Below are 21,513 nucleotides of genomic sequence, written 5' to 3' on the forward strand. Positions count from 1 at the left end.
TTCAACCCACAAGGCTGAACGCAAACCCGAGATCACCTACTTGTCCCTTCAAAGAGAACAGCAACCCAGGACGGCTCATCATCCCGCGATCGTTTAAGGAAGCGTTTTATTCTCCTTTGTCTCCCAGGGCACGTGCAGGAGGACGAGACCTCCGGAGACCTCCGCCCTCCCAGTCCTCCTCGGGAGGCTTAGCGCAGAAGAGCTAGAGCGCTCTGGGGGCGCCCCCTGCCCCTCCCCCCCACCCCAATCGGGCAGCCTGGAGCAAAGGCGGCCCCGGGCCTTTGATTTGGAGCTAAGTTGACGGCCGGCCGGGCTCGCAGAGCTGCAGTCGGGCTCCTCAGGGGGAGGCACGTGAGACGAAGGACGCACTTGTACACGGTGAGGCGCTCCCGTGTGGCCAAGTCCTCAGGTCCTCGGGGTCGAGCTCCGCCGCGCCCCGCACAGCGCCCCGCAGTCTCTCCGCCTAGCCCTGCGCAGCGGGAGGGGCGGGGGCTTCCCCGGGAGACCAGCGCAGCGGCCCACAGGGCCGGCGTGCCCCCCACGTCCGCAGCGTCCTTCTCCGCACCCCCGGGGTCCCCTGACGCCCCGAAGGCCGCGTCCCTGCCCCGCACAGAGGCAGCCCTCTGGCGGGAAGCGGAGTCCCGGCTCTATCTGCCCCAGGCCAGCGGCAGTAAACGTGCCCGCACACCACAGGTAAAATATATTATTGCCATATTATAAACACTATGTACACGCCAGCCAGGCGTACCTTCTGGGTCACTCATTACACGGTGGCTGAATGTCTTCCTGTGCAAGGCCCATGAGCCACTCGCTGGAAACCCTGGGAGGGTTCCCCACAGCAACCTGTAGGTTCCTGCCCAGGGAGCGGCATCCACCTCCGGCCCGCCTGACTACTGCAGTGGCAGGAGCGCTTTTGGTCCAGCCACTCAGGAGAAGCAGAGGCGAAGCAGAAGGACCCAGACGTTTTCAGGCTCTTCAGGGCCAACAGACTGGCTGTGTTTCCCTTGCAAGGGTAGGGCTCTGGACGGTCTCATGTGGGGCCAGCAGTGCCCTGCAGCGTCCGGGCGGGCCTGGACCCTGGGCTCCAGGGCAAGGTGGACAATAAATAAGTGTCCGACAGGCCCAGCATCCCTTCCTGAGGGGCTCGGGCTTCGGCTCTAGTACGAGCCAGTGGATGGGCCAAGCACATCGGTAAGGAACAGGGCCGTGCCTTGCCCGGCTCCCAGCACAGTCTGTAACAGTGGTTTTGGGGTGGGAGAGGTGGGCGTCCGGGTTCCGGGCCAGGGCCTCCACTGCTGCTGGGGAGGAAGGCACCGAAGGCCGATGCCAAGCGGAGGCCGAGAGCAGGGCTCAGATTTCCATGAGTGTGATCTTGAAGCCTTCCACCATGCTCTCCATGTTGAGAATGAAGGTGTCCTCGTTCGAGTAGTGCTCAATGATGTTGTCGTCCATGTTCACCAAGATGCTACCAGGGAGTGGGGTGAGGGGTAAGGAACAAAGACGATATCAGCAACCCAGCGTGCAAGGGCAGAGGCCAAGCTCGGTGGGGGATCCCTGAGCCATTCTTTGGCCAGGTGCGGGGAGATAAGGCAGGAAAAGAAGACACTTACATATTTTCTTTCCCCAGAAACCAGTTTGAGGAAGACAAAGCCTCGATTTGTCAGAACCAACCTCGTAACTCCTTATTAAATGGGTCTTCAGAGATCGTTCCCCCTTGCTTTATGGAACAGTAAACTGTGGCCCAGAGAGGTGAGCCTGAAATCACAGGAAGCTCTTCACAGAGCCAGGTCCTACACAGATCCTAACTGTTTTCACTAAACCATACTGCCTCTTGAAAACGCACTTTAAAAAAGTACTCCAAAAAATAATAATAATAAAATAAAATAAAAATAAATAAAAAACAAAAAAGTACTCCATAGACGGAGGAAGAGAAAAATCAAGAAACGTGGCTACCCTTTGCTGAGCACCTAATTTATTTGGGGGCTTCTGAGATCTTGTCTTTAATCTTCCAAGCAGCCCTGAAGGTGTGACCATGGCTGCTTGGCAAATGAGAAAACTGTGTGCAGGTAAGTGAAATCAGTTCCCCGGATTCCTCCCGCCGATTCGTGGCTGAGCTGGATTGGAAACTGCTCTGCCTCTTGCGGAAGCTCCCGTTTCGCCAAGAGACCTACTCTTGGGTCAGCTATCCCAACTGCGTTGGTTTTTTTGTTTTTTTTTTAAAGATTTTTTAAAAATTTATTTGACAGACAGACCACAAGTAGGCAGAGAGGCAGGCAGAAAGGGAGAGGAGGAGGAGGCAGGCTCCCTGCTGAGCAGAGAGCCTGATGTGAGGCTCGATCCCAGGACCCTGGGATCATGACCTGAGCCGAAGGCAGAGGCTTGAACCACTGAGCCACCCAGGCGCCTCCCAACTGCGTTGGTTTTAAGAGAATCAACAACTTCTAGGGTCTGTCCCTGACTTGGAAATCAGATCTGTTTGTCTTTGAAGAACGGACTCATCTGACAGCTCTGTGTCATCTGGCAAGTTTTTTAGCCTTTGAGAGCCTCAGTTTATTTTTCTGCAAAAATTAGAAAAACAACCCCGTTCTGCAGAGTTGCTGCAAGGAGTCATGTATTTACTGCAGGGCCGACACGGTTCTCGATGGAAGTGAAACGTTATCCCCACCGGCAGGCACGTCCACTGAGGGAGCCAGACCTTGAGACGGCCCCCAAACCTCCCCATCAAAGGAACACCCTCAGACCATGGGGAAAACCGTCACACGCATTTAAGTGAGCTTGCCAACCAGGGCTCCAGCGGAAAAGATTTCCCGTTCGACTCCCAGTCTACCAAGGGACCGTCACTCAGAAAGCCTGAACATCTCAGATAATTCATTTCCTTTATGACAGAGGCTCCGAGAATTATTTAAAGACCACTTTCTGCATTTTGTAGGAAAGCAGCTCTAGAAGCTGACTCAGTGGGAATCGTCTCCTGGAACGAAATCCGGCTCCTACAGCCTTGACTCTTAGAGCCCCCTGCACAGGAAGCCAGGGGAGGCCAGAGGCGGCAGCGTGGGGAGGACTAACAGCGCCTGCAGGGGCCCAGAAACTACTGAACACCCAGTAAAGGAGGTGCTGTTCTTAACCCTGAGTGAGAACAAGCAGGTCCAATGATCATTTAGATCATTTTGCTAGTAATTACCTCAGAAGACTTCTCTGTACCCTGAATGCTTCCTGTTCTTACTGTGTCATCCTGGAACCAATCCCAAGAGCAGTGTGTGATTCTTTATAAACTCCACTGCAGAGGGGCGACTTGGCCTCCTCCCCGGTGTCCTCACCACTCCGGACCCTTGTATGCCACTGGCTCACCCTGTCCTTGGAATGGGACGTCCCAGCTGGCATCAGGACAATGCAGTCTCCTTCCTGCCCTCTCTTGAGATCTCCCAAATGCCTTCAGGGCACAAGCTGCTTAACCTTGGTCAGGAAGATAAGGTAGGCGCCATCTTTTTTTTTTTTTTTTCCAAGGCGCTATGTAGACCGATCTGATTTGGAAGTCAGTGTAAGTTGTTTCTTTCTTACCCTTTTTTGCTTTTCTTGTAAAGCTTTGTGATCTTCTCCACAGGCAGCCCATACTTCTCAGATATCTGTAACACCAATAACAGAAAGGCAAGTGAGCATGGAAGGGGAAGCCGAGCAGAGGCAGGAGGGAAAGGGCAGTTTCACTCTCTTGGAGATTCTCCGGGGTATCAGTGTCCTTCACTCGGGAGTCAGGCAGGCTCCCAGTATGCCCGGGGTGTGAGGCTCTCCCCTGGACAGACCTTAAATCATTCAACAAAAGATTCAGCCACGTGACAGTGTAATCTATGATGAAGGTGTCATTTCAGATCAGCAGTAAAAGATAGACTCTGAGATGCTGGATTAATTAAGTGGCCATATTGAAAAAAATTCGAAAAAAATTTTTCTTTTTTAGTGAGTTCTATGCCCAGTGTGGGGCTCGAAATCATGACCCCAAGATCAAGAGTCACCCACTCTACAGACTGAGCTAACCAGGTACCCCATCTACTTCTTACATCAAAATAATTTTCAGATCAAAGATTTACATGTGACTGCTGAAACCATAAAAGTTCTTTGTATTGGTATCATCTTCAAGGAAGGAAGATCATTCCCACAAAGATATGAACCTGAAGAAAAAAGGTCAAAAGGTTGATAAAACAACACAAAATTACAAATACCAACAGAGCAAAAACCACCATAGAAAGCAGAAGATAAATAATACCCTACAAAACCTTTCTGCCACACAAATGACAAGCATGGAAAAAATTTCCTTGAGTTAGAAAGAATTCCTGCAAATCCAGAAAAAGACCAACAATTCAACGGGAAGAGAGCACAGTGTGAAGGAGTAATTCACACAGAAAAACACAATAGGACAATAAACACATGAAAAAAACATACTGCCTCACTCCTAATTTTAAAATTTCAAATTAAGGGGCACCTGGGTGGCTCAGTGGGTTAAAGCCTCTGCCTTCAGCTCAGGTCATGATCTCAGGGTCCTGGGATCGAGGCCCGTGTCAGGCTCTCTGCTCAGCGGGGAGCCTGATTCCCCCTCTCTCTCTCTGCCTGCCTCTCTGCCTACTTGTGATCTCTCTCTGCCAAATAAATAAAATCTTTTTTAAAAATTTCAAATTAAAACAACAATAGGACATTACTTTTATGTTATCAGACTAATAAAAACTAAAAGAAGGATAATATAGCCAGAGTACGAAAAACATCGGCTCCCATATTCCATAAACGGGAGAGTAAGAAGCTCCACTTCTTTGGAGGGAAATCTGGAAGAAGCTACTAAAATTCAAAAAGCATATATCCTTTGACCCACATATTCCATATCTAGTAATCTGGTCTACAGAAATAAACTCCCTCAGATGTATGTAAAGCTTTTCAAAGCATCAATGCTCATAATAGAAAAAACCGTATATAACAACTATTCATTAGCACGTTTGTTATCTTCACTGTTGAAAGCCAACAGTCATTTTAAAAAGTGTGGCAAGACTATATGGGGAAAAAAGTCCTGAACACACTGAGAGGGGAAAAAGCTAACAAACTGCCCAACAGTACACAGAGCGTGATTCCATTTGTGTTTTTTAAGAAGAATGTAAGGAAACAGAGCCTATGGGAAGGACCTGCTGAGCTGTTCACAGTAGCTAATGAAAAAAGGGACAGACACTCGGAGATCCTTTCACTTTCTTCTTTCTCTCATTCCGTGGTGTTTTTTTCCCTCTTGCAATGATTGTGATTCACTTTTATAAATATAAAGTAATCCTAGTTTGGACATCTGAAAATGTCAATGACATCATGCCTCCATCATACTTCGGGAGTATGGTTATTCGTCCTGCCTATAGATCATGATACCGAATGTACAAAAAAGGAGCACATCTATTCCTGTATCACTAACATTTTTTATTATGACAGCAATGTTATCAATATAATTGGTTTCCTTTGTAATCCTATGTTTTTTATGGTGTACCCTGAAAAACATTCAGAAAAGCATCCACAGACTTCATCACACAACCAAAGACATGCACCGCGCTAAAAAGGAAGATTCCCCAATGAACTTCTATACCCAAGAACTCGCTGTCTGCCTGGAGTCCTGGGGTCCATGTTATTTGCACCTAATTGTTCTGACTTGCTTGGACTGTAAGAGTTGGGTTTTTTTTTTTTTTTTTAACTTTGGTTGGTGTCATTCGAAACTTCTTCTTCTTTTTTTTTTTTTATTTATTTGATAGAGAGAGAGAGATGACAAGTAGGCAGAGAGGCAGGCAGAGAGAGAGGAGGAAGCAGGCTCCCTGCTGAGCAGAGAGCCCGATGCAGGACTCGATCCCAGGACCCTGAGATCCTGACCTGAGCCGAAGGCAGTGGCTTAACCCACTGAGCCACCCAGGCGTCCCTCGAAACTTCTTTTTAAATAGGATGGGAGGTTGGGTAAGCCTGGTGGTGGTGATTAAGGAGGGCACATATTGCATGGAGCACTGCGTGTGGTGCGGTGCATAAACAATGAATTCTGGAACACTGAAAAGAAATTTAAAAAAATAAATAAAAATTTTAAAAAAATAAAATGGGAATATTTTCCTACCCCATATCGCTAGACTCCTATCCATAGGCTCCCCTCTTCTGAAAGAAAAGTGATTCTGATCCTTTGTCTTTTCAGAGGTTTGATTCCCAGTGTCCCAAACCATGACAACTACTTGGGCTCACACATCGACTGATAAGCAAGCGCCCACCCGGAAGTGGGCAACTGGCGTAAAACCCGCACATGTCCGGTCTGGACCAGGGTCTGCTGGGAGTGGTGGCCGCGGCGGCAGCAGCAGCTCCCATGTCCTGAGTGCTTACTTGCCTGATGGTTTCTTGTTGCCTCACTTCTCTCCTTCAGTTGTGGTGAGCTGTGACCTGGAAAGTTTATTCTTTTTGAAATAACTTTTCACATGTGGACATCGCTCTCATTGGACTGAACTGCTCCAGGGCTTAACTGGGCTCCACTGCTCTGTGTAGCTATCAGACCTTGGGAGACCCCCCTCCTGGGCCTGTCTGCACCTCTGTAGGATGATGATACCTGCCTAACACGCTGCATCCATGAACTTGCCCCCTCCTCCCATCATTACAGGGGAATAAATCCTTTTATGAGCCGTTTCTCAGGTGAGGCAGCCGGAGCTTACAGTTACGAGGTACCGTCCCTGCTGTAACGGGCAGCGACAGATTGGAAAGGTAATGATCTGGCAGTCTGGTTTCAGACTCTGAACGCTTAGAGAAAATGGGCATGTGTGAGACTGAAGGGCAAAGTTGTGCCCTCCGTGCAACTGTCAGAGGCAGAGGCAGCTTGGTAACAGGCCACAGTGACACGGCGTCCTCTGCCTCCATGCCAGGCGAGGAAGTATGCTTTGCCAAATTCAGAACCCTGGAAAGAAGTGAGATGGTGCAGGATACCATGTGGAAGAAAGCGGCCATCTGTCGGTGGGTTACAGAAGGATTCCTTCGGGCTGGGACCTGGATGACAGCCCCCATAAACCCTCCCTTCTATGCACAGGAAATACATGCCACATTATAGTTTCTCAAATGGGGGGATTAGCAGAACTGCTTGCTTTTTAATTTCTGCTTTTCAATTTATCTGAAACAACCCATTTTCATAATTTTTAAAACCCATTACTGATATTTTTAAAGGCCTGAAAGACTTCCTTTACATCCAAGAGGATCCTTGGTCTTGGACGTATCTCATGAATGTGTTTTTGGTTGTCTGATGATCTGTAACTTTCAGACTTTTATTTGGTGAAGCATTCTCTCTGCCCAGACACTTCAGGTAAGTGACGGGCAGAACTTAGAGACTCACTGGTTTTTACCAGCATAGGACTCAGCGTGCTTGTCTGGAGACATCCGATGGGACAGCCTGCTCTCAAAGGCAATGACGTTTACTTGGAGTTATAAACAGTTCAGCGCAGTCTCTAAGACACACATTTAAGAAGGGGGACTGCTGCTCCCAAACACCTCTGCAGCAGCTGTATTTGACCCGTCAAAGAGAATCAGGGAGTAATGCCCTTTACTCCATGCACGATCAATTCAGGTGAACGGAAGCGGTGCTACCGGGTCCATGAGCAAAATTTTCCCTTGTGTGCGTCAAATAGCTGCATCAACAGAGAACACCTCTACCCTTTTCCCTAGCCCCTTTGGCTTGGAGGAATCTGTCTGCCTCCCTACCCCGTAGTGCTTACAGTCATCGCCTATGTATGTACGTACGTATCTGTGTACGTATGTACCTACCTACCTACCATCCATGTACAGAGGATTTCTACATGCTACTTTTAAATGCCACATAGATGAACTCAGTTAATCTTCACAACATCCTTAGATGTCATTTTATCATTCATTATCCTAATAATAATATCCCACATTATTATTATCCTCATTTAAGAAATGCAACTGGGATACAGAGAGGTTGAGTAACTGGACCAAAGTCACAACACGCCAAGTGTCAGAGCCAGGATTTGAACCTGTGTGCTACTTCTTGCCTGATGGTTTCTTGTTGCCTCTCTTCTCTCCTTCAGTTGTGGTGAGCTGTGACCTGGAAAGTTTATTCTTCTTGAAATAATTTTTCATATGTGGACATCGCTCTCATTGGACTGAACTGTTCAAAGGCTTAAGTGGGTCCACTGCTCTGTGCAGCTATCAGACCTTGGGAAACCCTGCTCCTGGGCCTGTCTGCACCTCTGTAGGATGATGATGATGACACCTGCATTGCCAAGTTCACAGGGGTATTGTAAGGATCAAAGGAAGCAATGCACATGAAACTGTGCCATCCACAGCACTCAGCACGGTGGCCTGTATATAGAAGGTGCTTGGCTCAGTCAAATATTTACACTCAAGGATCTGGGAATACATAGAAGACACAAAGTCCCTGTGCTCATGAGCTCTACACTCCACTGGGAAGGAGAAAAAAAAAACCTAATGTCTAGCAAATGTTAAATATGTCAAGTGGTGTTCACTGCTGTGAAATGAGGCAAAGCACGGGGGTGGGGTAGGGTGCAGTGATAGAGATTCCATTTCTGTAGGTGGTATGGCAAGGCCCGTCTCAGCAAGGGCCATGTGAGCAGAGGCCTGAAGGACATGAGAGAGAGAGCCTTGTCCACATGGAGGAAAAACACTCTTGCCAGAAGGAGCAACAGGTGCAAAGGCCCTGAGGTATGAGTAAACCTTGGGTAGGCTCAGGGACTAGAAGGAGGCTACAGCAGCTGAAGATTCACATGAAGGATTACTAGGTAAAATCACATAGAAAAGCCAAAAAAACCTCTGAAAACTCATGTCACCTCTACTACCACCAGCATCATCACCAAACCCTTGTCTGTAATCAAGTTTAAAACCTATTTATAGGGGTGAGGCAGCTGGCTAAGTGTCCGACTCTTGGTTTCGGCTCAGGTTGTGATCTCAGGGTTATAAGATCGAGCCCTGCCTGGGGCTCCATGCTCAGCCCTGTCTCCTTAACATTCTCTTTCCTCCCTCTGCCCCTCTCGCTTATGCGCGCTTACCCTCCCCCTAAATTTAAAATAATAATAATAATAATAATAAAACCCAATTTTAAGAATAAAGAAGCCAAAGTGAATTATCCAAGTTACGTAAGTGGCCTGGATGACATGATACCAAACATGCAGACGGAAAGAGAAACAGTCTATTTTATCCAAATGATTCCAAGTATGGGAACATGCATTAACATCTGCTGACAGAGAACTATTTTTCTTTTTCTATTCAGTGTCTACCTCTGTATGGATAAAGATTTTATGGCATGTGAAATTGGCTAAGATCGAGTGTGAAATGAAGGTACGGGAGGTTCAGGACGGTAGAAGAATGTTCCATAGCAAAATGACCCAATACGGCAGAGATTAAACAATAACCCCATTCCTCTTTTTTGTGGTCGAGAGCTCTTTCTAAGACAGTGAGAGGGCCAGTGGAGTACAGATGAAGCAGTTCTCCAAAGCAGTCATGGTCCACATTCTGCGAGGGAGGAAGCCATCGATTCTCAGAGTGCTGAGCACAAGACACCAGAGTTGTGACCGGAGCTCAATGACGTTTGCCAGCCTGTTCTTTCCTGTGCATGTCGCTGTGTCAGAGCTTCTGGGGGGGGACGCGTGACCCTTTAATTAAGGCAAACACAGTCACATCATCTCAAGGGAGACGGCAGTGTCTGCTGAGCATGAAATCCTCCCACTTTCTAGATAACAGAACCGCTCCATCCTCTTGAGTGACCTGACGTACGGACGCTAGGAAATCTGTGCAGGCTGGAGGCGCACCATCACCATCTCCAAAGTGCTCAGGGAGCCGCCGGACTTACAGCTCCGCGCCCATCTGGAGGAAGGGGGCCAGAGCGTTCTAGTCTGTTTCTGTGATCCATCAACACTGCACCAAAGGTTGACGATAATTTTTTTTTTTTTTAAAGAAAAAAATGCTAAGCTTTCTGGTGGGGGGAGGAGGGAGTCATCCCCCAGAACAGGTTTCTTCTACATCTAAATAACACTTGGCTGAGGACGGGGGATTTGAGTTTAACAGCGGAAATACAAGAAGGTTCTCCAACAGAAAACAACCCAAGTCCCCCTGCTGTAGGGGCAGTCCCTGTCATCGCCATCACCTGCTCAGAGAAAGCTCCCCAGTGCTTGTGCTAACTCATTCACGTTCTTGACGTCTCCATTTCACAGATGAGGAAGGTGAGGCAGAGCCAACCCTTCAAAACTAGTTCCCGAGGGGGAATAAGACAATGTGAGTATGGATATGAAGCAGGTGTTCCTATTTCAAAAACTGCAAAACACACACCTACTTCACACAAGACACACTTGGACATTTGGAGTCGTGAGGTCTGCTTTCCCTGGAAGACTGCGAGCGCCTTCCTCAACAGAGAAGGGATGTGGGCTTCCCACACCTCTGACGGAGGATGAAGGAGGTATCCCAGACCCAGGCCAATTCCCCAAATCCACAGATGTGGGTCTTGCGGCTGGAGGAACCTGCAGGGCCACTCGCCTGCTCAAAGCCACTTTTGCAAGACTCCTGGTCCCAAAAGAGGATAATAGGAAGGGTTATTCCCATTTGGAGGGAATATGCACATAGAACCTTAAAGCAGAATCTGACCCTAATATCAGTTCCCAGCCAACATACACAACAGGCAGTGGCTCCCGAACTTCAGTGTGATTTCAGGTCGAGCAGGGTGTTTGCTACCAAAGCTAATCCCTGCGCCCACCACAGACAGCCTGATTCTGAAGGTCAGATGTAGGGTTCTAGGACAGCATCACGGAAAAGTGCCCTAGGAGAAGCCACTAGACCCCCCCACTTGGAGAAGCAACATCCTAGGCCCATAGTACCTGCTGGGTCCACAGTGAGTGGGGGACTGTGCTTTTACAGAAAGCCACTTTCAACCGCGGACAGGGTTCAAAGTGACGGCTTGACGTCTAGTACCATGTCTCTTGATTAAACAGATTTTCTTAAAAGTTCAGATTTTTTTTTTGTATGCAGTTTTAAGTTGTTAAAAAAAAATATACCCCCCCACACATGTAGAATAATGTTATTTTAAAATTAAGAGCTGCTTTAAAATTAAAAGCATAGAGAACAGAGTCACATTGCTTTCTCGTCTGGAAGTTTTGCTTAATACAGGGTTTTGGACAGTGGAGCATACAGGTCATTCCTTGGGAGCCCGCTTGTCTCTAGGCTTGAGAAGGGGAGGTCCCCGCACAACCTCCAGAGTTTCGGACGCAGTCCCCTGCGCCATTTCCATAGCCCCACGCCAAGAGTAAAACACCAGGTTAGTGGAAAGTGACAGAACAGAATGATGAGCCAAAAGAACTTTCCTTCTCTTAGACCGTATCTATAGAGCAGCTGATTATTTGAGAAATCCAAAATCTGAGGAGAAGGAGGGACTGTCACGCAATCTTTGCTAGCTCTGATTCCTACTCAGAACAATGGTTTGGTAACAAAAGCTAACCTTTACCGGGTTCTTAGGAACCACACAGAGTTTTCTATGTGTGGTGTCTCATTTCATCCTCCCCAGCAGTCCTGTGAGGTGGGTATGATGATGATTTCCATTTGAGGGATGAAGAAGAAGTTAAGAAACTCACCGGGGCTAGTAAGAGCCCATCGGGATCTACACAAGGGGCTCTGAGCCCGAAGCCCGTGTGCCAGCCCACGAGGCTACGTTGTCTCTCCACGTGCATGTTGCTAAGTATCAGGACGGTAAAATGCCACCCACTAGTGAGGTGCTGGTCCTCAGAGACCGCATGCCTTGGAGACAGTCGCTTCTCAGCCCAACCAGGCCCCAGTGAAACCTGGCATACAGTGACAGGGTCCTGCCTTCTTACTTCACGGTGCGCTCAAGGCTTCACTTAAATGGAACCCGCTGTCCTTGGCGGCCACCCTCAAACTGGAGGGGCTGCTGTGTCCTTCCTTTGAAGCTCGTGAGCAGACCAAGTCACCTGAGAATCGGGAAGGAGCGTCTCGGGCCCTGCTTGTCCAGATGACCCACTCAAGAAGCAAGGAGATAGCTTGTGTTGGTCCATCAAATAAAACCTTTTCTTTCCGGGTTTAATAAAGGGGAGATGAAGTCCGAATTGCCCCAAGGCATCTGAGCTCTCCCGGGCCTACAAGCTCAAAGGATACCATGCGCACTGGTCTCCCCCACACTCACAGGCAAGTAAAGCAAGGAAGGTCTAACTAGTTCCCCGAAGAGAGATCAAAAGCTCGACTCTGCTGTGGTTGAGGGGGGAGGGGGCGGGTGCAGGCAGTGGTTACTCAGAGGCTAAAAACAAGGGTTCAAAGAAAAATTTGTACATGTTCAGAGCAGCATTATTCACAACACCCAGCGGGTGGAAAAACCCCAAATGTCTATCACCCGACAAATTTGTAAAAACAATACGTGGTATATCCATGCAAAGGAATATTATTCAGCGATAAAACGGAATGAAGTACTGATTATACTAACCATGCTTGAAACATGCTCAGTGAGAGGTGCCAACCCCAAAAGACCCCATATTGTATGATTCCACTTCTAGGTCCCACTCTATGCATTTCAACATTTTGCCCCACAACCCAAGACGCTGCTCCATTGTGGCAGTCTTGCAGATCCACAAGTGGTCCTGGACTGTCCCTTGGCAGTCCTGTTGTCTCCATCACCATAGAATACCCAGATCTACAACACTATTGTAGAGGGGGGGATAAAGTGGGAGGAGAAATAGTCGAAGTAGAGTCAAATTTGGATGGATAACATGTGGCTAGAATAGAAAATAACTTTCCCTGAGCCCAGGTTCCCCGACGCAAGACTAAACTGGGGGCTCCCTAGAGGGTAGAACTTGAGAATCTTACTTAAATCACCATATCCCAGCAACAGCTGTATGGATGTGTGTGTTTCTTAACCAAAAGAGGTCACATTTTTATTCTGGATTACACCATCACAGCTAGCAAGCTACTTCCTAATTGTTTTTGTTCTGCGCATATTTGGAAGCTAAACGTATCTAATTTGGTTTCACGCAAAGAGACAAATGGAAACTCACAGATGAACCTCCCTCTACGGCATCTAACTCTGATCAGCCTTAAGCTGACAGGGAATTGGCAGTTTTTCCAAGTTTCCTTCTCCTTAAATGCTAATAAGCCAGGATGGTGTGGAGATCAGTGTTTCCATAAGCCTGTTTTTCTTTTCCTTTTGTAAAGCTCATTCCAGAGCCCTCTTGAAGGTTGCATGTTAACGAACGGACTCTAGCTCAGGAGAACACAGGCAGGTTTCCAGGAGCCTGAAAGGCTCAGCAGCTTACCGCTTCCATTAGGCCCTTCACCGTAGGCGATTTCAACATCAAAGCATCGAACACATCGTCCGTCTCCTTCCGCACGTACAACAGCACTGGAAGAGAAGCAGAGGGGAGGCGTGACCGAGGAGCCCACATGGCCGACCTGCTGCCAGGCCGTTTCCTGTCACACAAGTCAGAGGTGGACAGTATCTGTGAGGTCATGGAGCCCAGATGACCCAGGCGACCCCTCCAAGGGTGACTGCCGCCCCTCCACAGCTGACCCGCAGCCGAGGGCTTTAGGGTCCTTCGAGGGACACACTGGAATTGCTCAAGGCGGGCCCATTATCTCCTTAGGACATCTCTTTCTGCAACCTCTGTCTTCTACCTATTCATTTGATCGTTCAACAAATATTGCCAAACACCTATCAGGCTGCGTGCCGGTAGCTGAGGTTGCAGCAGTGAATTAAGACATGGTCTGACCTTAAGGAATTCGTCGTCCCTTAGAGAGGCAGGCATTCCTCGAATAGACAGACAGCCGGACAGGGCTGGATGAGTTCAGAAGGAAAAAGACGTGAGAGAGTGGCTACAGGGGCCTGAGCTTTTCACGGACGTGGGGAGAGAAGACAGGGAAGGCAACTCCAGGCAGACAGAGCAACCATGCCCAGGCCCGGGAGGGAGCCTATCAGGGGCGGAAGGGAGAAGCCCAGCACCCGGAGTACAACTGGCCTGACCTTGACCCCAGTTCAGCCGGCTACGGGGCCCTGCTTCCTTAAACCTCTCGAAGTGCTGCTTTCCCAGACCACAGGGGAATGTCACCATCTACCTCACAGGCTTGTGCAGCGGTTAAAAGAACAGCATCCACGCGGGGCACTCAGCACCGTGCCCAGCGCACAGCAAGCCCGCTCCTCCATCGCGGACGCTATTATGAGGCACCTGGCGTGGCTCTCGTGCGCTCTGCGAAGGGGAATGTGGCTCTGTGCTCATTTCTCTGTAACGTAACCGTCTCTAACGTTAAGAGTCTCAAGTTGATGATGCATAGACTAGGAGAGATGGTAGTGGCCCCAGACACCACAAGAGAGGAGAAGACACTCTCGGTGGACACCCTTCCTTACAGCAACTGCATGAGGCTTAGCTCCCAGAAAGAAACTGCCATTCACATGAGACCCTCCAGCCCCCTGAGCGGACTGCACTTTCTCCCTCCTCCAATGATGCGGCTTCTGGTTCTAACTGCAGAGGGAAAGAAAAGCACCAGGGCTGCAGCCCCCTCCACCGGGCTACTACAGGAAGAGTGTGCAGCCAAGGAACCCTGCTGAGCCTCCGACCACAGTCAAGCACCCATGGAGCCATGGTTACCACCAAGCCGAAAGAATGAAGTCAGAGATGAAACCGAAACCAGCTCTAACCCAAACTCCTGCCCCTTCCCGCACTCTTCCCCAGGCCCCCGGGACCTCAGTAGTGCTGCCTGCTTCATGAAGGCCAAGTCTACGCGGGTGCACGGGGGCTCTGCCTACATTTTCTCTCTGCAGGCAACAGATGTTCAGATGTTCAGTTTGTGTATGACACAAAAGAGGGAAAAAAAAAACCCTGAAGTATTGCAAAGTTTCTTCTCTTTACCAAGTATAAAAATAAACTACCAATTTAATAAACAGGTTGAACGTGTCTCCAAAGATTTCAAAATTTAGAGGAATATTTCTAGTCTCCATTTCAACTCAAACGATCCAGTGGCCTACTCGCATTGTAAGAGGTCTCAAGGTGGGGCGCCTGGGTGGCTCAGTGGGTTAAGCCGCTGCCTTCGGCTCAGGTCATGATCTCAGGGTCCTGGGATCGAGTCCCGCATTGGGCTCTCTGCTCAGCAGAGAGCTTCCCTCTCTCTCTCTCTGCCTGCCTCTCCATCTACTTGTGATTTCTGTCTGTCAAATAAATAAATAAAATCTTAAAAAAAAAAAAAAGAGGTCTCAAGGTCAGTGGCATAACGAGGAACAATGAGACCAGAGGATCTCTAGTTACAACTAGATGAGGACAGTTAGATTGAGAAGAGGGGTAGCTGTCACAGTGAACATTCTATAGGTTTTCCCCACAAGCCCCAATGGAAAAATGTCACTTCCAGCAGGCTGACCCTAAGGGAACCCCAAACATGTTCTATTAAAATGAGTACTGCTTCCATTGGATTTACAGATTTTTTTTTTCTTTTAAACTCTTTGTCTTTAAAATGGTATGGCTGACACCCTTGCTACAGGTGTCGGGGAAGGGGCTGGAGGCACTCTCGCGGCCTGTGGCAGGGAGGCCTGGCAGGGTGGTGTCCCCTCGCCCCCGCTGGGCTCACAGAGCACCTCCCCAGCTTGCCCTGGGCAGCAGCTGCGGTAACCATGGGGCTGTGGCGGGGTGCGCACAAGCATCCGTCTGCTCACAGTGGCCACGGCAGCGACGGTGGCCAGCATGTACCCCAGATGCTAGGGCAAAGGCAGACAGCCGCAGGGGCAGGCTCCCAGTAACTCCCACGGAGCCACCCAGGGAAGGGGCTACAAAGGCAGAACAACAAAGGGCGGCTTTGGTGATAATTATGATCATTTTCTCTCCTGGAAAACTTCTAAGAAATAAACAATGGGAACCATCAGTGACCCTGATTCCTCTTGTTCTGTCAAAGACCAGCTCTGACTGGGAGCTCCAGGCAAGGGGCTCAGTAACTCCACTGTCCTTTCCCAAAGGAAAGCAACACCCAGGAGACCACGTGCTCAGCCCCTGGTAGTTTGCAGCGCCCTCGTGTGTCTCTGTGATTTAGATGTTTCAAAGGCAGTAGACTTGTTTTTTGTCACAGCCCAATAGAATTCCCAGTGGCAATTTTTATACTGACTTCACAATCTCAAAATAACCTGAAAAACACCACCTTTGGGCTAGCCAACACGCACTAAATATGGATGCAAGCTACAATTACTTTTGCCTGTGTGATTCCTGATTTCCATATAATTCTTCCTTCGTTCTCAAGTATGTGATAGAAAAAGCAGGCAAGAACGAAGCCCGAAATGCACCTGAATATTTGATGGGAAGCCTGTGAAGCCAATTTTCAAAAGGTTTAAATGTTGCTAATGTAATGAACACCATCCAGGTATTTATGCTCTTTCCATTTTGAAACACTAATTGCTTATTCACAATGAACGGACGTAACGAGATCCAGACCTAATAATAAAAGTCACAGCTGTAATAGTGAACAGAGTGCTTTCTGTGTGGAAGGCACCCGGGGGACGTGTTCAACATACACTGAGTCCACCAGTCCTCACAGCAACTCCACAGGTACGGACTCTGGCCATCCCTGTTTTCACAACGCGGACTCGAAGGAGCGGAGGGCCTCCCCAAGGTCGTACCACTCTGGAGAGCTGAGGAAGGTGACAGAGGGGATGCTCTTGACTATTATGCAAATCCCGTTACAACAAGCAGAAAAGAAATATAATTTCTCAGCAAAAAAACAAACAAACAAACAAACAAAAAAAACCAAGTCTGTGTGGGTGGAGACCATATTTAACAGGGTAGTCTGACTCACTGGAAGTCCAGCATGGGACGTCTAAGATCTCTGGAAGCTCTTGGCGTTGGCCACAGCAGGACAGGACAGGAGGGGAAATGGCCATTCCCCACACGCTCCTCGTCCTCCAAGGAAGGACAACGAGTCACATACAGTATCGAAAGGCAGAGCGAAACACTGACCCACTCTGACTTTCTCTCTTACTCTCCTGATGAAGTGGAGTAAGACCCTTGCCTGAGAGAAAGTGAAGAAAGTGAAGAAGTGATGTTAGGAAATAGGCTCCTTTATCTGTTTGCATCTCTGGAACGATTCTCAGCTGCTACTGCCTCAGAGACAGTACTGTCTCATGTGCAGCAAAAGCTTCTTCCTGACCTTGGACCTCACTGCTGGCTCATCAGTACCTTCGGCAGCTTTCTCCCAAGGCAAAGGAAAGAACCAGTGCCCAGAAAGAATAAATGTTTGCTTAAGGTGCTTCAAAGGACAGGGCCGGAAGTGAAGGGGCCGACTGTGGCCTTCCTGCGTCAGTAACCAATCCCAGGCCAGCCATGAACCACGGGGTCTGGGCCGGGCTGCATGGGCTTCTGTTCGTGATGGGAGGCTGGGTAACCCTGTAGAGCCAGAGGGGAGATACCTCGCTTCATCCCTTCTTCTTTCAGCTGCTTAGACGGTGCTGGTCCAAATTCCTCTTCCATGGGCCTGAACATCCGTTTAACAAGGACACTGCTGCTAGAAAAGATGAGCAGAAATTGGTTAGTAAAGCAGGCAGGGAGTCACAAGAAAGGTTCATGTACATGTCTGGCTCTGTCTTTTTCCTTTGTTTGTACCATCCCTAGTTCTCTATAGCTGGATCCACTCAGCAACCTCCTTCCTCTCCCCTGCAGGTTGCAAATCATCCCTGTCAGGGGCAGAACACACAGGCCAATATCTTTAGGGCATGGACCAAGGACATACTGCCCATTACTGCATATGGACCCACAGAGATGAGACCCCTGGGTTTTACGTGTCCTGTCCTGCACCTAACCCCCTTCCTACTCCAAAGATCAGGGCTGGGATGGGGATAGCAGGAGTGAACATGGTCTGTGTGATCTCCAAATTATGAGCTCCTCCCACTGAGTGAGAGCCTGAGTGTCCCACACTCTCTTGCCAGCCCATGAAGAGCACAGCGGGGGCGGCTGGCAATGGGACGAGCTTCCCAGGCTGGTTCTCAGTTCTGAGGCTGCCCTGACTTCCTGCTGTCCTATGGCTCCATCTGGTTGGAGCAAATGAGACTGCAGTGGTGGGCGTTCCCACAGACACTCAGACCTCGGCCACCCAGCCCCTCCCTCCTCCTTGGGAGGGGGTGGTGTCTCAGTATCCCCCGGACCCCCATGTGGTGCTGAGTCCCCACACGTCCCCGCAGGAGCCAGTGCTGGTGGCTTTGCATTTCCTCAGGAAGTTCCTGTCCCTTCTGAGTACTCTAGGGAAGTACCCTCCTCCAAGGAAGGGGAGGAGTCCTGGGGAGGAACGGAAATCGGAAGCACGGACTATCACTGAAAAGAAGTCATTGGTGCTGAGTGTTGTGGCCTGCCCTGTATGTATCTTCCCAAATTCGTATGTTGAAACGCACTCTCCAGTAAGATGTCATTCAAGGGTGAGGCCTTTGAAAGGTAATTAGGACAGGAAGGTGCAGCCGCCATGATGGGATTAACAGCCCAAGAAGAAAGGACTGCCTTATGAGGCAGAGTGAGAAGACGGCCATCTGCAAGCCAGAAGTGGGTTCTCATGAGACAGCGACCATAAGGGCACCTGATCTTACACTTCCAGCCTCCAGAACTCTGAGAAATACATTTCTGTTATGTAAGCACCCCCGTCTGTGGTGTTTTAAGCAGCCAGAAACTGGCTTAGATATGGAGAAAATGCTCACGGAGTCTTGCCATTCTTCAAGCCCTCAAGGGAGTTGCCAGGTTTTTGGAAATTTTTTTCTCTCTTTGGAGCTTCTTGGAACTAGGCACAGGAAGCAGTGCCAGACAGGCAGTTCAACAGAATTATTAAGACATGAACTCTGGGTCCAGACGACTTTGGTTTAAACCCCTGCTTTACAATTTACCAGCTATGGGAACATGGACAAGTTCTTCAACTACCATGAGCCTCAGATCCCTTGTCTTTTAAAGGAGACTGTTAACAGAATTAAATAAATTTGACACCATTGCTGGATATATGGTAAGTGCTGCCGAAGTGTTAGAGAGGACGACGACAGTGTCAATAAAGGTGGAGAGATCAGAGAAAGCAAGATATGGAGAAGAATAAGTATGGAGGAGAGCTTGAAAGATGCCAAAGTTTCCCTGGACCCTCAGAGAGCAAAGAATGCACTTTGGTGCAACTGAAGGACCCATGTTGGAAAAGCTTCCTGCATGGGAAGCTGAGACGCTTCTAAGAGAGTACAAAACCCCGCTACAAAGACAATTCCCCACTGGCATCATTGTCATGAAGAAGCTATTTGTCAATTCTCAAGTCAAGCTAGTGGTGGGGTCCAGTGGTACAAAGAGCACAAGGTGCAAAACTATGGATGGTCCAGAAAGTATTTCTATTAAATCTATTAAATTATTAAATATTAAATATTTAATATATCATAATAAACATAATATAAATATAAATATATAGTGTATATAGATTTTTATTTTATTATTTTATAAATTATAAATTTTATTATTCCAAATATATAATATATAAATTTATATAATATATAAATATAAATTTATATAAATATAACATATTTTTATATAATATAACAATAAATATTAAATATTATTAAATTATTAAACCAACAATGCTTTAATTTATCATCTCATATGCCTAGTGCTCTGAAGAGGTCTCTCAGGTTTTTAAAAAGACTTCACATTTTATAAAGTCCTTGAAATCTTCTTGGTCACTGAGGTCTCAGGAACACCATGTGAGCCAGCCAGGGCAACGGTTAATCTTATCCCTATTTTAGTGAAAACCAAAGTCAGGCTCAGTGTGTGCAAAGGTAGGGTGATGTGGCTGACAAGTAAGATACGCTATTTAGAGAATGCAGCTTTGAGGGACAACCTCATGATAAAGGTGCTCAGGAAATCTGAGATGATGATGTGAGAGTATGAGAAATGCTATTAAGAATCAGCATTCTCAGAGCACCTGGGTGGCTCAGTGGGTTAAAGCCTCTGCCCTCGGCTCAGGTCATGAGCCCAGGGTCCTGGGATCAAGCCCTGTATCGGGCTCTCTGCTCAGCAGGGAGCCTGCTTCCTCCTCTCTCTCTGCCTGCCTCTCTGCTACTTGTGATCTCTCTCTGTCAAATAAATAAATAAAATCTTAAAAAAAAAAAAAAAGAATCAGCATTCTCTTTTATTCCCAAGTAAGTCAAACTGTGAAAACAACTAGAGAGAAAACTCAAACTCAAGTCCCCATTCACAGTGGCAATAGGTTGTTACGGCACTGTTCCCCTGTGTTTTCACCTCACTACCTTATTATAAAAGCAGGTCATGTTATTCCATTGGATCTTGGAAATGGGATGACCATGACCTTGGGAGCAGAAGATTAAAAATCAATTCACACAACTGCCGGCAACCAGTAGGTTAATAGCACGTAAATAGCCTTAAATATCACCAGACATGCTCTCATGCTGTGTGAGGGTTCCTAAACTGGTGATTTTCCTTTTCTCACCAAGCAACATTTATTTATATTCTTCCAGTCCTGCTGGCTTTTGATAGCACCCCATTCTGAGTCATTACAAACTCTTCCATTAAAATAACATCTTGGATAAACCACACTTCTCTTGGGAATTCAAAAATACTTTTTCACAATTTCCGATCTATAAAACTAGCAGGAGTCAATAAGTTTGTGTGGTCTGGATTCAAATGTTTCATTTATTTTCAAAGCAAAGCAAGAAAAGAGAAGCAGGTATGACAGACCCATTTGATAGATGAAAAGAACACAAATTTTTCAGGTCTCCCCCTGTCCTGTCCCATTACGCTGCCCTGTACCACTGATGGACTGGAGAACTAGGAGAAGGCGCTTTCTCTGACGTCAATCTCTATCTCACTGGCACATGTGTGGCTAATATTGGGGGGACTCCGGGTTTAGCAGCCTATGAAGCCATTGCCTTGTGAGGTCAGTCTCAGGGAAAGAGAGTCCCTGAGATAGAAACAAAGAACTGCTAAGGTGTTCGGATCTGAAGCTTGGGTCTCTGGCCATACCCGCAGGCTGAGCTGCTCTAGCCATTCGTGCCAAGTGTGGAGGCACCGAAGTAAGGTGCAAAAACAAGTTGCAGGCACCATGGAGACACAGTTTGTCTATTTCACATCTACATGTGCCAATTACCATGTATGCCCCCAAATAGAGCGAGCTTCCTCCCCTGTTAGCCTCAGAAAAGAGGAGACTTTCTTGTGTTCAAGTCCTTACAAGGTCCCTCACAGTATGGAGTAGGATCTCAATTAATTTCAGTAACAAATTACTCTTTGGGTAATCATCCCAAAATGACTTTAATCAACACTAATCTGGGGTACTGATAGAGCTCATCTAGCAGAATGAGCAAAACAAACAAAAGCCACACCTAGATTTAGTAACGATTACTACAGTTAAGAGCTCAAAAATGCCAAGTAATGAATGATGAGGTTAGTAGGCCCCAGAAGGGTCATCTGAAAAGGAAATACAGGTATTTCTGGTCCTGATGACATGCAGCTGGTGGCAAGCCAATGTTCTAGCCAAGAACAATGTGAA

At 47.9% G+C, this 21,513-nt stretch overlaps 1 protein-coding gene across 6 annotated transcripts in view; it reads right to left on the reverse strand.

The window, feature by feature from the left end:
- Positions 1–237: 237 nt before the first annotated feature.
- The window catches only part of GRHL2 (grainyhead like transcription factor 2), a 158,621-nt gene continuing 137,345 nt past the window's right edge, over positions 238–21,513 (reverse strand). For 5 of the 6 annotated variants that reach the window (XM_044245190.1, XM_044245192.1, XM_044245194.1 and 2 more), the window contains 4 exons: positions 17,414–17,508; positions 13,296–13,381; positions 3,556–3,620; positions 238–1,465 (listed from right to left, as the gene is read on the reverse strand). In XM_044245190.1, the coding sequence (XP_044101125.1) occupies positions 1,351–1,465; positions 3,556–3,620; positions 13,296–13,381; positions 17,414–17,508 (361 nt within the window). In that variant the 3' untranslated portion in view covers positions 238–1,350. The remainder of the gene's footprint in view (positions 1,466–3,555; positions 3,621–13,295; positions 13,382–17,413; positions 17,509–21,513) is intronic. The other variant, XM_044245191.1, reaches the window with a different exon arrangement.

This window comes from Neovison vison, chromosome 4 (genome assembly GCF_020171115.1).
Source record: "Neovison vison isolate M4711 chromosome 4, ASM_NN_V1, whole genome shotgun sequence".
Taxonomy (NCBI): domain Eukaryota; kingdom Metazoa; phylum Chordata; class Mammalia; order Carnivora; family Mustelidae; genus Neogale; species Neogale vison.